Source organism: Anabrus simplex, chromosome 7 (genome assembly GCF_040414725.1).
Source record: "Anabrus simplex isolate iqAnaSimp1 chromosome 7, ASM4041472v1, whole genome shotgun sequence".
NCBI classification, from domain to species: Eukaryota; Metazoa; Arthropoda; class Insecta; order Orthoptera; family Tettigoniidae; genus Anabrus; species Anabrus simplex.
Genome location: NC_090271.1, coordinates 146536664 through 146553992, shown reverse-complemented (window position 1 = coordinate 146553992; position 17329 = coordinate 146536664). Strand labels below are relative to the sequence as shown.

Genomic DNA, 17329 nt, shown 5'->3' with positions numbered 1-17329 from the left:
CATGCAATGAACATTTGGTGTCAGTCACCTCTCAAGAGTCTGTTGCTCACAGAGGCGCATAAACCTGCGAGCCTTGAATGGGCTAGAAATCATTGAACGTGGACTAGCGGAATGTAATATGGTGTGACAAATCACGTTTTTGCCTGTGTTTCAATGACACATCGAGTGCACCAATGGCCAAATAAAGCATTTCATCCTGGATGTGTGCAAGGTCAGGTTCAAGACAGAGGTGGGTCAGTGATATTTTAGGGTGTTTTTCGTATCATGGATTGGGCTCGCTCACTGAGGTGACCACAAATATGAACCAGCATGTTTATTTAAACATTCTGGATGATCAGGTGTTGCCTTTCAGTCAACATCTGCATAATTATGCTATTGATACCCTGATTTTTCAAGATGACAACAGCAAAGTACATCGGGTTGGATGCATGTGCGACTGGTTTTATGAACACTCCCCCATCCTATTAGCCAGCCCCGCGGTGTAGGGTTAGCATGCCTGCCTCTTACCCGGAGGCCCCAGGTTCGATTCTTGGCCAGGTCAGGGATTTTTACCTGCATCTCAGGGCTGGTTCGAGGTCCATTCAGCCTACATGATTACAATTTAGGAGCTATCTGACGGTGAGATAGCGGCCCCGGTCTCGTAAGCCAAAGATAAAGGCCGAGAGGATCCGTCGTGCTGACCACATGACACGTCTAATCTGCAGGCCTTCGGGCTGAGCAGCGGTCGCTTGGTAGGCCATGGGCCTTCGGGGCTGTTGCGCCATGGGGTTTGGTTTTGGTTTGGTTTTCCCCCCACCCTATTACATCTCGATTGGCCTGAAAAATCGCCTGACTTGAAACCCATTGAAAATCTGTGGGACGTATTGGAACCGTGGGTAAAATGCCGACATCAGCAATTGCACGATCAAATCCTCAGCGAGTGGCTTAACGTGGATGCGACGTACCTGCACAACCTTGTGGAATCACTTCCTAACCGATTCCTGGCAGTTATCAAGTCCAGAGACGGAGTTACACGGTATTAAATGATGCTTGTAATGATTTCTCCAGGATTGACTAATTTATTATCCGGTGAGCTTACTTAAAGACAGTAGAGATAGGAGCTGTAATTTGCCTGACAGTTCACAGACTATCATTCTTCATTAGTTGCCTTACTATGTTGGACAGAAATTCAGTCTGAGAAATAATGTCCGAGTGCCCAGAATTGTACAGTTTCCTAGCATTTACAGCTGAATTGTCCAGACAGTTGATAAACATTGGCCACCACTACTTCTCGCTCTTCACATTCACATGGTAATTCTCAATTCCATTGTCATACAAATTTACTCTATCCATGTAATGATTATAGTTGAAAATCATGAAAGATTGCTTTGTCACCTCCCCCTACCAGCTCTGGAAATTCTTTATATCTTCTGAATGGGATTTATACTCAAGAAATTGCCCACCACATTCACAACTGAATTGTCATGCATTTCACTGCTAGTAACTTAGATTCAGAATCAAAGGCAGAATCATAGTTTCCTTTTGATTTTGATTCTTTCTTTGAATTATTATGTTTCAAGCGAGCTCTTTTCAGTCTGTTTTCACCCACAGTTTCAGCTCTGTATCGATTCCTGCTCATTGTTTTCCTAACCAATTCTACTCTTGTCCTCATCCTGTGACCAGTACATACTGACCTGAGGAAGGGTATGATAGCCTGTGATTTCCAAAAATCTTCGTAACTCAGAAATTGATGTTTAAAAACTTATATAAGTCTTCTGAGCAGCATATGTTAGATTCATCAGCAATCTTACTTATTAGCTCATTATCAAAATACAGAGTAAACTACTTGACAGGAGAAAGTCCTTCACAGCCCTGACGCATTTCTTGAGAATCAACCTTCATCAATTCTTGAAAATGTATTCTTGATCACATGCGTCCATTTTCTTCAATTCTAATGACTGGTTTCTTGGTTTGGTGGTCTGAAATTTTGATCCTTCTGCCTTTGTCACGATTAAGGAGAATGTCTGTATTAGTTTGCCTTATTTCTTGCGATAGCTTTCTTCTGTTTTGACGCCTGTGTACTTCGTTCTTGGGATGGGCATCTTAAACAGGGTCTGCACCAGCAGTGCAGGTTAATGTAGAAGGAATAATATCCATGACATTCACTTCGGTAGTATTACCCTGGGCCCTGTTTAATAAAACATCTTTCACTAATATTATTAGTAAGAAACCAATAATATTAACTAATAATATTAGTATTATGTTTCATAAAATTAATAATATTAGTTATTAGTTTATGAGTCAAAATTATTAGTAGATGTTCCTAATAATATTAGTAAATTGTTTCATAGACAACATGACTAATAAAAATTACTCATATTATTAGGATTATTTCCATGAGTGTATTTTGACTCATAATTCATATTATTAGTGAAACCAAAGTGAGCGGTATTTTCATATTTTGGCATAAAATCATGAAGATCACTGAAAAGACTCTGATTCAAATAGTGATAAGGAACGAGTGTAAGTATTCACCGTTCAATAAATGTTACGTCAAAAACGCATGTACTGACATGTAACAAACATATGAATTCCGGTAGAATGGGAGATTTAGGTTAGATTACATAACTTTTGAGTATTTGCTTGATAGGATTGGTAGGTAATAGAACGTTCCACTGCAAGGAATGAAGCATAATCTTAAAATAGCAGCTTCGCATTGCACTCCACCGGTTGGTAGTGATACACAGTATTATTGTCTGAGCCACTGAGCCTGCCTGTACTTTGTACAAACTCTCTCTATTCTGCTAGGGGCTTTACGTCGCACCGACACAGATAGGTCTTATGGCGACGATGGGATAGGAAAGGCCTAGGAGTTGGAAGGAAGCGGCCGTGGCCTTAATAAAGGTACAGCCCCAGCATTTGCCTGGTCTGAAAATGGGAAACCACGGAAAACCATCTTCAGGGCTGCCGACAGTGGGATTCGAACCTACTATCTCCCGGATGCAAGCTCACAGCCGCGCGCCTCTATGCGCACGGCCAACTCGCCCGGTCTTTGTACAAACTAGCTGACAGAGATCAAAGTCCATATTTTCATTACAATACATGTCACAGTACTGGTAATGCAATTGTCAGTCATCATCATAGAACCCCTCCAGCATGCTGGATAAGGTGGTGCTGAACGAGTCTTTGCCATTCACCTTACATATCCATATCATGTTAATCTCGAAGTCCTTAGCTTCTCTTCTATCGAGCCCACTTCCAGGTCCGTTTTGATGTCATCGTTCCTTACATGGTCCGTGCGTGTTTTTTGGAGGGTAGTTCATAGAAGCTTCATTTCACCTGCTCATCTTATACGAATTGTATTGTTTCTGAAATGCTGATGTTCAGTTAGGTAACGGAAATTCAATTCCGACTAACTATGCAGGGGCACCATGAGCAGGAATCAGCTTCACCCCCAGGGAAAAGTTGTACTTCCCAAATACTGTACCTCACACGATGTATAGAAGACGGCTATGAAAACAACAAAGTCACTGGAGTAGTTTTTGTTGACTTAACATCATCCTACAATAGAGTTAACCACCATATACTGCTTCGTAAAGTGCACATTATAACTAAGGACTATAAACTCACCCAAATGATTGAGTGCTTTCTACAGAACAGAAGGTTTTTGTTGAATTCCAAGGCCAGAGGAGTAGATGGAGCAACTTAAAGAATGGCCTTCCACAAGGGAGTGTGCTAGCACCTATACTTTTCAACATCTACACTAATGATCAGCCTCGCCCGCAAGGGACAAAGAGCTTTATTTATGCAGATGATGTTGCTCTGCAGCTAAAGAGGAAATGTTTGAACTAGCTGAAGAGTAGCTCTCCCATGTTCTACAAATTCTAAGTGGTTATTACCAAGAGAACCAACTAAAACCAAACCCATCAAAAACACAAGTCTGTGTCTTCCACCTAAAAAAATTGACAGACAGCGAGAAAATTGCAAGTGATTTGGGAAGGTCAAGTCAAGGAAAAGCTTTCTCCATACAACTGAAAGCCTCACTGAATCACCATCGAACTTCAGAGTGAATTCATGGCATTCCAGATCCAGCCACCTTGCAGGATGGAGTAACTCTTGACCGAGCACTAACCTATAGAACACACTGTCTGAATACCAAAAGGAAGGTATTTGCAAGGAACAACATTATCCGGAAATTATTGGGTTCAACCTGGGGGGCGCATCCTCTCCTTTTAAGAACATCAGCAATAGCCCTCTGTTATTCAGCAGCAGAATATACGCCTGCCCTGTCTGGTGTAGATCTAGTCATGCTAATCAAGTGTGTGTCACCTTAAATGAAACCTGCAGACTCATTACAGGATGTTAGAGATCTACACCACTTGATAAAGTTTATTGTCCTGCAGGTACCCCACCTCCAGATATTCGCCGTGAGTGTGCATCCAGACTGGAGAAATCTAAAGCACTGGACATGACGATCCATACTTTATGTGGGTACCATCCAGCAACTGAACGGCTCAAGTCAAGGAAAAGCTTTCTCCATACAGCTGAAAGCCTCACTAATTCACCATCGAACTTCAGAGTGAAATCATGGCGTTCCAGATCCAGCCACTTTGCAGGATGAATGGCGCCTTCCGAAAGACTTCCTCCAGGCCACAAGGAAAGGTGGTCAATATGGAAGACGCTCAACAGGTTGCGTTCAGGAGTTGGAAGAACAGAGACCAACATGAGAAAGTGGGGTTTTATTTGTGACTCCACTCTGTGTGAATGTGGTGAGGAACAGACAATGAGCCATCTTCTTGTTTGTAACTTGTGTCCAACTACTTGCTCTCTCCATAATGAGATCGACGCTACCAAGGAAGCATGTAAATTAGCCACTTATTGGTCAAACCACGTTTAATTTTATATTTATGTAGAGCTTAAATCACATCGTTACCTGCCATCATCAGAAATGATTAATAATTATAGTACCAGATTTGTTATTGTCCTGTATAATTGTAAGTATAATGTATGTTTCTGACACGATTAAATAAATCAATTTCACCTGCTTGGAGTTTATGAACTCTCTCTTTCAGTGCACATGTTTCTTGACTGTATTTGAGAATGGGCACAAAGTATGACTTATACAGAATAATCTTGGTTCTCATGGGTACTCTATTATCCCGAAGTAGATGTGTTACTTGGTTGTAGAAGTTGGAACTGCTAGCCACTTTGTTTACTATTTCTTTATCTGCAGTACCCCTGCTGGAAATCATGCTGCCTAGGTACTTCGATACCTGTATACACTGAATGTTTTCACCTTCAAGCATGATGTCAGTATTGGTGCTAAAATATCACACCAACTCTTCCTGTGGAGCTCAGTAAAGTTGTGTTATTCCTGCTAATATTGTAAGCCTTTACCAAAGAGACAGGCACTCAAGAGAGGCACATCAGTGCATTGGACCGTTGTGGCATATACAGCATTCAGTTTGACATATACTTACATAATTACATTAAATATCACTTCCAAATTACTGCAACATTCTTTTTCAGTAATTCTTCTACACTAAAAAAGAATAATAATACAGTAGTATTATGTTGGCTCTTATCCTAACTGGAATTTATTTCAAAACCCGGTCTTCCAGTAAACTCAAAATAGCTCCTATACAACATTTACTTAAGGTACATGCTTCGGACAAGTTCTTGAAAACAATTGTTTCCATTCCAGAATATTCATTTTTTTATTATTGAGTAATTGTTAATGTGGAAAAATGGCATTATATGTGAGAAATAAAATCCAAGATTTGTTGGTTGTATATGACCCTTCGGCCTAAGATGGGTTAATGGAATGGAAACAAAAAAGTGAACAAATATTATGTGGGCGTAGGCCTACTGTGTATTGTGGATTCATGTTCTGTTCCTATTGTTTTGTTCAGTAGATGACTGTGTTGAATGGACAACATGGGAAGCTTTCAATTTTATTCTCAGAGGTCAAGTAGAGGAGCTCATGAGTATGGGTGCCTCTGAAAAATTTAAATACACTGTTCTTCAGCTGTGGGCACATTATCTTAGCAAATTGGAAGTGGCGTTCACCTCGCAGTCTTTGAAAGTACTACCTAAAATTGGACCATCATATCACGAAAAGTAAGTTGCTTTTTATGGTTCCTCTCTTTATTTTTGTTAATTTATGGTTGTTTTAATTAACATTGAGATATTCTGTATAAATAAAAACTGAAAGCATATGGGAAACTGTATGATTTGTCGATGATATACTGTGATCTCTGATAGTGAAGGTCTTGAAACAGCTATGGAAAACATAAGATTGTGAGAAAAGTGTAAAGCGAAAGTGTACATGCGTACATATATATTACGTGTTTGATTAGCCATTACCACTATTGAGTGAGTTTGCTGATTTGTTGACATGTAGCCAGCAGCGGCTGCTGAGGGGGACTGGGGGAGGGGCACTACATTTTCACAAATTTAAGTTTTTTTTTTAAAACACACAATAAACAAATGCATACCTGGATACACATCATACAGTGTTAAATACTTGATCATTACTCACCTACTTCACTCTCATCTTCTTCATTTTAATTGAAAATGTTGAATGAAATGTGGCGTCTATTCGAAGAAGGCGGCGATCCAGACTCTTACCTCGCCGAAGTATTTTGAACTGTTTAAATGCACAATAACTACTGTCAATAAAATATCTTGAATTATTTAAATGTAGGTACGTACTGTCACTGAAGTCCATCTGAAATATTTTCACAGCGCTATAGAACCTACATTATCGAACTACCGCTGTTGGATGGCCACGTAATCCTGAAGTCCATTCAAATTACTGACTGATAGGTCTCCTACTGGGTTTGCAGGACGAACGAAGTACAGTCTACTCACCCTGTCCACACAAATGAAGAATACGGTAGGCCTTGTTTGACGATGGCAGTGTTATTCTTTTATTTAAACACGAATTCCATTCTTCCATACTGTAAATCCACAAACTTAGAAATGACTTTATCACAGGCATAATACCAATATAAATGGTCCGTTATTGGACATTACAAATTTTCCAGCTAACTCATTCCTGGTTGCCAGCGTTTCGCCCCCGTATGCTAGGCTGGGCTCATCAGTTGGTACCTAGCACACCTACCAAGACGCATGGCTAGTGCATACCGTGGAGGCCACTGCGTAGGCTAATTGTAGCCACCGGCAGTGCCAGTGCACTATGAGACACTTTGTCTCACTACCAATCAGAAATATTTTTCCAAATGAGTAAATTTATAATACAAATATAAATGGTCCGTTATTGGACATCATAAATTTTCCAGCTAACTCATTCCTGGTTGCCAGCGTTTCGCCCCCGTGTGCTAGACTGGGTTCATCAGTTGGTACCTAGCACACCTACCAAGACGCATGGCTAGTGCGTACCATGGAGGCCACTGCGTAGGCTAATTGTAGCCACCGGCAGTGCCAATGCACTATGAGAGACTTCGTCTCACTACCAAAAATTGATGCCTGCTTGGCCATCAGATGATACAGATGTTGATTCCCATAGGGAATCAGAAATATTTGTTCCAAATTTATAATACCAATATAAATAGTCCGCTATTGGACATTATCAATTTTCCAGCTAACTCATTCAACTGATGAGTCCAGCCTAACACACAGGGGCGAAACGCTGGCAACCAGGAATGAGCCATCAACATACGGCCTCAGCCATACAGTTTTACTTTTTGAACAATATTATGAATGCAGAGTTCAAGCTTAAATCATATCAACAACTAGAGGTTTTTATAACAGTCATACAAAGACTGTGATATTTTAAATACGAAGGAAAATTTGTATATGCTATTAATCTTATAACTATATATTGTGAGGGACTGTTTTACATAAAAACATCCAACTCATACCTTAACCAAAGAACAAAGTTCTAGAAATTATGTATTCAACACGTCAGATGTTATTGAAGGATTAATGATAAATTTTATAAGGAATTCCTTGTACTTTTCTAGGCCAATTACAGACATTTTTAACTATTAACAGAATTTTTGACATACAAGATAATATTGTGTTTTAAGACGTATTTAACTTTCTAAAGATTAATTGGTCTTTGCTACGTAGTCAAAAATATTTTAATGTATATATATATATATAAAAGTAAGACTCGCTAATCAGAATAGTATGATCTGTATATATTTTATATTGTACTAATAGTTTATGTATTTATCCAATATACCTTGCAATAATTTTCTCAATGGCTGATGATGGCACGAAAGATGCCGAAATCGGTACCATAATGTACACCATAATGTTTATAATAAATATGTGATGTCTTAATTGAATCACTATGTCAATGTATTGAATAGGTGGAAACCTTTTATCTTCAATAGCATTGTAAATCTCGATTCAATACGGACCATAATGAAATTCTTATTATTAAATCAACATCTCTATCATCTGATGGCCAAGCAGGCATCAATTTTTGGTAGTGAGACAAAGTCTCTCATAGTGTACTGGCACTGCCGGTGGCTACAATTAGCCTACGCAGTGGCCTCCACGGTATGCACTAGCCATGCGTCTTGGTAGGTGAGCTAGGTACCAACTGATGGGCCCAGCCTAGCACATGGGGGCGAAACGCTGGTAACCAGGAATGAGTTAGCTGGAAAATTTATAATGTCCAGTAACGGACCATTTATATTGGTATTATAAATTTACTCATTCGGAACAAATATTTCTGATTCCTTATGGGAATCAACATCTATATCATCAAAGTCAGGCATATCGTAAATGAGGTCTTTCGCAATTGAAATCATTGCCAGAGCAGACAGTTGTTCTTTGGTCATTGTGTTGCGTAGAAATGTCCTAATATGAGCCAGTGTCATAAACAGCGCTCTACTTTGGCTTGTGGACATGGGTGTTGTCACAATTATCCTGAGAAGCTTCAGCGTGTCTTTGAACATTGATTTGAGATTATTTTCTAAAATAAAAGTGATGAGTGATAGAGCTCCTTTGACTTGCCTGAAATATGTCTGTTTATAAATCACTTCTAAGTCCGGCTTTAGCCTTTCTTTCTGGAATATTGGATAATGTTACACAGTAGAATTTAATACATTTTCTGGAAAGTATATAGAGAATTTGTCAAATGAATTGGAGTATAGTAGTGTTGCAGCTTCAATATACCCAGTAAATGCAAACCTATCATGCACCTGGTTCATTACAATGTAGCAGACTTCTTTTGCTGCAATGGTCATTGTATCACTTACTCTACGTCTTTTATCGGAATTATTGGTTCCATGGCAAAATGGTTAGCGTGCTGACCTTTGGTCACAGGGGTACCGGGTTCGATTCCCAGCAGTATCTGGAATTTTAACCATCGTTGGTTAATTTCGCTGGCATGGGAGCTGGGTGTATGTGTCGTCTTCATCATCATTTCATCCCCATCATTGCACGCAGGTTGCCTACGGGAGTCAACTCAAAAGACCTGCACCTGGCGAGCCGGACTTGTCCTCGGACATTCCCGGCACTAAAAGCCATACACCATTTCATTTTTTCATCAGAATTATTGTAGTCCGTGAGATCACATGCAATTGTATCTATTTCTTCACGTTGTTTTGTTACACACTTTGCAAAGTCAGAAATAGCCTTTTTTATTAGGACTGAATCTGTTCGTGTTTTTGTACCTGATTGTACAGTCTGTCAACATGCAGCATTAATTTGTGAAAAACAGACAACCAGAACATGAATATAGTATCCTCAAGAGCACGGCACAGTCCACCAACTTCATTTATGCTAATGGGCGTTTTACCTTCTTCTTCTATTCTACGAAAGCACTCAATCATTTTCTCTCTCTTCTCGTAAACTAACTTACATTCACCGTACGAATGTTGTAGTTCCAGCGAGTAGTGATTATCTGAGGGATTCTAGTCTTCATTAATTCAAGAGGTCATTTCTGTGAGACGAGTTAAAACAAATAGTTGGGATTGTGGACAGGTTACAGAAAAATAATTTGACTTGGGGACTGTACGAACAAGCCTTCTGCATTGTCAAATTTAGTTGGTGTCTATAGCAATGAATGAAATGTGCATTAGGGTGGTGTACTTTCAATTTGGCCTGCACACCCCCTGTCCTTCCACTCATTATGCTGGCTCCATCATAACTCTGACAAATAAGTTTATGTGGTGTTCCCCTTAATGTGGGATTAGTTTGCTCTACAGACGCTGACTCAATCCATCCGCTGTCCTGTCGGTACGATTCATGAACCCCCAAAACCTTTCATGGATGTGACCCTCTAATGTATATCGAAAAACAATGAATTAATTTAATTTCGCACAATGTGCATAAGTAGAGGACATACTCATAAGCATTTTCACAGAATTTTGTCAGAGATATTTCTCTGTGCTTGCATGTCATTACGTGATATCTGTCACATGGGTTATTACAAATTTTGCATACGTATAGTTCATCCGGTTGGTGGTAGATGTCTCTCGTGCAGATACGGTGGTGAAAACCATGAACAGCAAAACGGGTCATGATGTGCCTCAATGTATAATTGGCTTTTTTCCATTCTCTGTTGACCATAGCATCTGTAGCGTAAAATTCAGGAAATATTTCTTCTCTTTTTCCTTGCAGTTCTTGGAGTAGACTCTGGTATGCTTCTGTTGATGGCAGGCATAGGTCGTATTTCAAATCCTCATTGTAGAAGGATTCTCTGGCGAGAACATACGCCAGACGTGAGGATGTATACTTTGAATTATACAAGGCCTTTTTCAGGAATCTTGCTTTTAATTTTTCGATTTCCTTGAGGTTCTTCTTCCTTAGTTGGTCCCAGATTGTCACTATTGGGGTGATTTTTAACTTTAAAATTTTTAACGCAGTATTTAATTATAACTTCCGTAAATTCGGTATACTGTTCATAGTTGATAAAGCGGCGATAAATCTCTCCCGAACATGGATACTTTATACATTTCCGTGAGTCTGTAATGTGATTCCCAAATATTTGTAATGTGTTACGATGGATGATAGTGTGTCTCTTTTATAGATTATAACATCGTTAGCTGCCGGTTTGCCTCCATTTCGAAAGTCATTGACACAGTTTTGTTTTCATTTAATTGAAGTTTGTTCTCGGTTGCCCATACTCTATGTTTGTTGAAAGCCTCTTGGAGATTCGTTAACTCAGTGGATACAAGCACCATGTCGTCCACGTATGCGTACAATTTGACCTTTTCAATTCTAATGCTCTGAGTTATGTCCGCAGTTACTATGTTAAATAGGAGCGGGCTAAGTGGATCACCTTGTAAAACTCCGTTTGTTTGTTCTATTGGATTTGATATATCAACATTGTCATCTATTTGTATGAAATTTTTGTTCAGAATGTTCCTTAAAATCCTTGTGATGTAATTTTTCCCAATGAGTTTTTCCAGTTTATCGATTGCTATATTTCTATTTACGAGGTCGAAGGCCTTAGTGTAGTCTATAAAGACAGTGTGTAGTTTACCTCTGTGCAATTTTAATGCATCTTCTATATCCCCTTGTAAACATTTTACTGCTTGGAGAGTGGATTTACCCTTCATGAATCCAAATTGCTCTTCCGGTATTGATCCTTCAACCAAGCTGTATAGACGTTTTGTTATAAGGCTTGTCAATATTTTTAGGGCAGTACATTCGAGAGCTATTCCATGATATGCGTTTGGATCCCTAATGTCTCCTTTCCCTTTGTACAAAATTTTAAGAGTAGAAAGTCTCCAGTTATGAGGTATTTTTCCTTGTTTTATGCATGCAATGTATAGGTCTGTCCATATTTTCTTGAAGTGTGTTGCTGTACCTTTAAGATGTTCTAAAAACAATTTCCAATCGGTATTTGTTTGAAACATCCTTTGTTTCATCTACTTCTATTGCAACAAATTGGGATTCCCGAATTTCTGAGGAAATTTGTTCCCTACATACATTCAACATACAGTCGAGAAGCTCGTTCTGAATGGTCTTTGACGTACCTTTAAATACAGAAGCTTTGGCCAGGTGTTCTTTCATAGCAATGTTTATTTCAGCTGTAAAATTAATGAGACATTTGAAAATTCCAGGATTTAGAGAATTTTCTGTCTCATTGTGGCCACAGAGTGCCACTTCAAATATCCCACAGAATTTTATGCACTGAATAATTCTGCATAATATGTGCCTATTTTTCCTAACTTGGTCGTTGCGTTTGTTAATGGATTGGCGATAAGCATAATCCAGTTGAGTCACTATATTAACTTTCCCTAGCACAGCTAATTCCGTGCATGAATTGGTATGTTGGGAGGAACTTTCGTGGTTTTTATTTAATTTTTTCTTTCAAGTGTTTGAGATCTGTTACTCCGGTTTTTGTCCACGGCAGGTCATGTCCGAATAACATGCACGGAAACCAGAAAAACGCGTTCCTTGAATCACAGCCACACAACCATTCATATTCTGTATACACCTCTGGCTGGAATCTACGTCGATATTCGCGTCCTTTATATTGTCCGACTTGTTCTAGTTGTAAATGAGGTGTTGGTCGACCGAGTGTCTTTATCTCAGTCTTTTCCGTTAGGGACAGTTGAGGAAAAGGTCTACTTAGAATATTACTCACAGAATTCATTGTACGTGCGTAGCCTACAGGTTAATCATACCTGTCTGATATACCTTACGCGACTAATCATAGGGATTCTATATATCCGCACACACACACGGCAGATTTACTTTTAACGACACCACACTAAATATTACGAGATAGGATACTAATTTCATTAGCCAGTACAGCACGTTTATCAGACCGCAGATGACAGTTTTGGAACACGAATTTGAAACGGATGTTCTGTTCGGCGCAATAAGCCTTCGCATATTTTCGGAATCGTAGCAGGCTGGTTTGGGCAATGACCCAATCTCCCATTCAGTGCATGTTAAAAAATAGTTCATTTTACGCATGCACGAACAAAAATTGCCTAAGAAAGAGGTGGAAGATAGGCTTTGTAAATATTGAAGGGGTAGTAAGTAAGCTGGGTAATGTAGAAGTAGGTAAGATGGTGGAGAGTTTCGACATAGTGGCCCTCGTAGAGACATGGCTCGAAGAAGGGAAAAATTTAACATGGAAACGATTCATGGTAAGGAATAACAAAACGTGGAAGAAGCAGGGAAGGAGGGGAAGGAATCCTGGGGGTATATCGTTATTAATTAAAGAAGAGTTAAGTAATCTAATTGTAGAAATAGAGAATGAAATGGAAGAGATAATGTGTGGTAGGTTTAAGTTGGCGGGAGGAGAGATGAAGCAGGTGTGTTTGGGTTTCATATACAATCCTGCGAGGGGCTCGATATATGTGAATGATTACTTTTTTAAGGATTGATGGAGGAAATAAATATGATTAGCGGGAAGTACAAAGAGGATGGATTAATTTTGTTAGGGGTTTGGAATGCGAGAATAGGGAGCTTCAGCCCAGTGTATAGTAAAGAGAGACCGGGATTAAAGATGGGAAGTAGAAGTAAAGATAAAGGGAGGAACGGCTACGGGTAGAAGTTGCTAGAATTATGTGGGGGTGAGCAACTTGTATATTCTGAACGGGTGGTGGAAGGGTGATAGGGAAGGAAAAATGACATATATTATGAATGAGGGGGGGAAGTGTTATTGATTCGGTAATTAGTTCAGAAGATATATTAAATAGAATAAGCATGATCGAGGTTGTTGATTGAGTGGAATCACACCAGTTCCCTGTGTATGTAATCGTGAATAGGAGTGGGATGGTGGAGGAGAGGGAATTAGGAAGAGTGGGGGAAGGAAAAGGTCGTAGGGTTTCCAAGTATTTATGAACAGAGGAGGGCAAGTCGAAGTTAAATAACTACATTGAAGATGCAGAATTTCAGATTATTAGGATAGGGATCGATGTAGCATTTGAGGGTAATAATATTGATGGTTTTTTAGAGTTACTGGAATATCCTATTGAGAGAGTGGCGGTGGAAAAAGCATGCAGGAATGCGATTAGAGAAGGAGAGGGTTAGTACGATGAAGAGTGTAAGGAGAAGAGGAAGTTAGTGATGAGAGCTCTAGGTGGGTACAGAAATCCTGGAGGGAGGTGTTTAAGGGAGCAGTTTTGCAGGTTGAGAAAATAATTTAAGAAAATGCTAGTAGAGAGAAAAAGGACATGGCAGAAGGTCCAAACGGAAATGATAAACAGGGAATGTAAAAACAGGGAAGGAGAAAATGTGTGGGTGAGAATTAATAAAATTAACAGGGGTGCAAGTAGAGCTTCAAAGCCAAAAACTGAGTGTGGAACATGGGTGAAGTATTTACATAAACTATTAGGAGAGAAGGAAATGTGGGTAAGGGCAGGAGGAGGCTATGAGGTTGAAAGGGGGTTAGAGATGGGTACTCATGAATTGGATAAAAAATAACAGATGATCAAAGTGGTAGGGGAAGTGATAAGTAAATTAAAGAACAGGACAGTGGGAGAGGAAAATGGGTAACAAATGTTTATTGGAAGGAAGTAGCAAAACATGGTCAGATCAGGGAGAGTTTCGTTACATTTCTAAACAAGGTATTTGAAGGGGCAAAATTCCTGAAAGAATTGCAGAAGGGAATCATATGTCCTTACATGTTATAATTATCATATTTTGGTCCGTATTGAAATGTACAATGAAGTCAAATAAATAATAAAGTTTAATTGACTTCATATGTCCTATTTATAAAAACAAAGGAGAGGAGGCAACCCCAGCAACTAGAGAGGCATAACCTTGCTGGACTCCCTGAGCAAGGTGTACACAGGTATTTTTGCTAATAGGCTGAGGAAGTGGGCGGAAGACTATTCTATTTTATAGATATTCCAGAGTGGCTTTAGAAAAGGGAGGATGATGTCGGGTAATTTAATGATTGTTAGAACAATAATAGATAAATACATGACAAAGAAGTTACCAAAGTGTTTTTAGCAGCTATAGACTTTCAGAAGGTGTTCGATACAATGAGCCAGGGAGGCCTTGTTTGAAAGATTGGGGAATGTAGGGGTTGGGGAGGAAATGAAAAGAGCGATTAAAAGCATATATGAAGAATTTTATTGTAGCATTAGGGTGGAGGATGGGGGTGGTTAGTAGATTGATTGAATCAAAAGTTGGACTGAAACGTGGGGGGGTAAATTGTCGCCAGTTATTTTCCTCTTGTTTATTAACGACTTATTAGGTGGCCATGGGGAGGGAAATTGGGCCTGTCAATTTGTAGGGGTATAAGAAATTCCAGGGTTGATTTTTTGCTGATGATGTATTATTGTTGACATTGACAGCTGGGGGCCTGCGAAAGAGCTTGAACAAGGTTTGCAGTTTTGCGAAGAAATGGTCATTGAAGATCAACAGTAGCAAGATAAAGGTGATGGTTTGTAAGAAAGAGGTGATAAGCAGAAATAGTAATATTGGGTTGAACAAATTAGGCAATCAAAATTTAAAAGCCAAGCAGCACTCTCAGTATTAGGATATTGGAAAATAAATTTTGGAGTATAGATTATGATATTACACCACCTACCTACCTATTACTGTGGATCGGTCGAAACTGGCTAGAAACTGCTAGGAGCTGAATCCGGGCCTCTTAGACTAGAGAAAAAAGTATAAAAGGCATGTACCCAATGCAGAGAGATAATAACACATAGCAGATGTTAATTAAAATGAGTAAGGTTTATTAAATTAAGCTTAGCAAGCAAAAATTAAAATATGGGCATAGAACAAGCAAAATGGGGAAATACAGGGAGTCGAATACTCACATACATAGTTCGTGAAGATATATCAATCACAATCTAGTTGTTTGACTCATCAAACTGGATCTCATGAAATTTTACATTGTCACAACAGAGGTATCAGGTAATGTGATACAACTACATTCAGTCATTACCAGACAGTGGTAATTAACACATTGCGGATGGGAGACGAGTTAACTCATGTTTGGTTGGCCGAGCGTTGCGGACGGGAGACGAGTTAACTCGTCTTCACGAGACTCGTATGTTCGGTGACATCTGTTGAAACTTCTGAAACTAGCTGGCGGATAAGGTTACTAGAATCTCGGTGTTGAAGCTTTTGTGTTATTCCATGATAGCTTCGCGTTATGTTCTTCTTCTGTTTCATGATTCATTTGCTAAGTTTTCCGACCTCATGTTTACATCGTTCAAGGAGCCATGTGGTGGGTAAGATGGCGCTTCCCAGACTGAACACAAGCTTAGATGCAGATGAGATTTGTAATGAATTACATCCGGATATGAAACCGGATTGCCCCAGTGATGTTGACGATTGCGAGTTCGATGTTGAAAGCTATTCTAACAAAAGTGTTTCGGTTTTTGATGATGTACGCCCTCCAAAACAACGTGACGAAGTGGTCGAGAACAAGGCTGAAAGTGATATTGTGAGTGTAAATGGAGGTATATGTCTGTTCTGATGAATGGGTAGAAAATAATAGTTCACCAACTTTAGAGGATTTCCCAGGAGTTCCTGGCAAAACGGTAAGACTTGATGAACCTCAAAATATTGAGTAGTAGGGCTTACTTTTTGTGACGATTTCTTGGAACTTGTTGCCGAGCATACGAAATTGTATCATGAGCAAACTGCTTCATCACACAAAAAAAGTCTCCTAACAACTTGAAGTGGCCTGATGTAACGATACAACAAGATGATTTTTTGCTTTGTTTATATTGATGGGACAGGTAAAAAAGTCTTATTGGAATGACTACTGGTCAACTGATCCCCTCATTTAAACCACCATATACAGTGAGTAGAAATATATTTGTGCAGATACCACACCAGGAAACGTTATTAGGACTGTTACCAAAGGTCTCCTGTAAATTTCACCATAATCAGTACAAGGTTAGTGAAGTTCAACTCATTTGTTTATGTACATGCACTGTAGCAATACGTTACACAGAATATGGCTGGGAACAGGGGTTCAGCAGTGTGATGATCACCCGGTCCGCTGTATGTTAAAATTTGGTTCAGAGTATTTATTTCTTACAAACCAGACGTCATAAAGAGGTGAAAGTAGCAGTTTCCACGCAAGAACATATCATAATACCAATATAAATGGTCCGTTATTGGACATTATAAATTTTCCAGCTAGCTCATTCTTGGTTGCCAGCGTTTCGCCCTCGTGTGCTAGGGTGGGCTCATCAGTTGGTACCTAGCACACCTACCAATACGCTGGCTAGTGCATACCGTGGAGGCCACTGCGTAGGCTAACTGGAGCCACCGGCAGTGCCAATGCACTAAGAGACTTTGTCTCGTCACTAAAAATTGATGCCTGCTTGGCCATCAGATGATATAGATGTTGATTCCCATAGGGAATCTGAAATATTTGTCCTGAATGAGCAAATTTATAATACCAATATAAATGGTCCGTTATTGGACA

At 39.4% G+C, this 17329-nt stretch overlaps 1 protein-coding gene across 1 annotated transcript in view; it reads left to right on the top strand.

The window, feature by feature from the left end:
- TAF1B (TATA box-binding protein-associated factor RNA polymerase I subunit B) overlaps nucleotides 1–17329 on the top strand; it is a 193794-nt gene that overhangs the window by 47796 nt on the left and 128669 nt on the right. The window contains exon 3 of the mRNA XM_067151370.2: nucleotides 5892–6099. Within this exon, the coding sequence (XP_067007471.1) occupies nucleotides 5892–6099 (208 nt within the window). The remainder of the gene's footprint in view (nucleotides 1–5891; nucleotides 6100–17329) is intronic.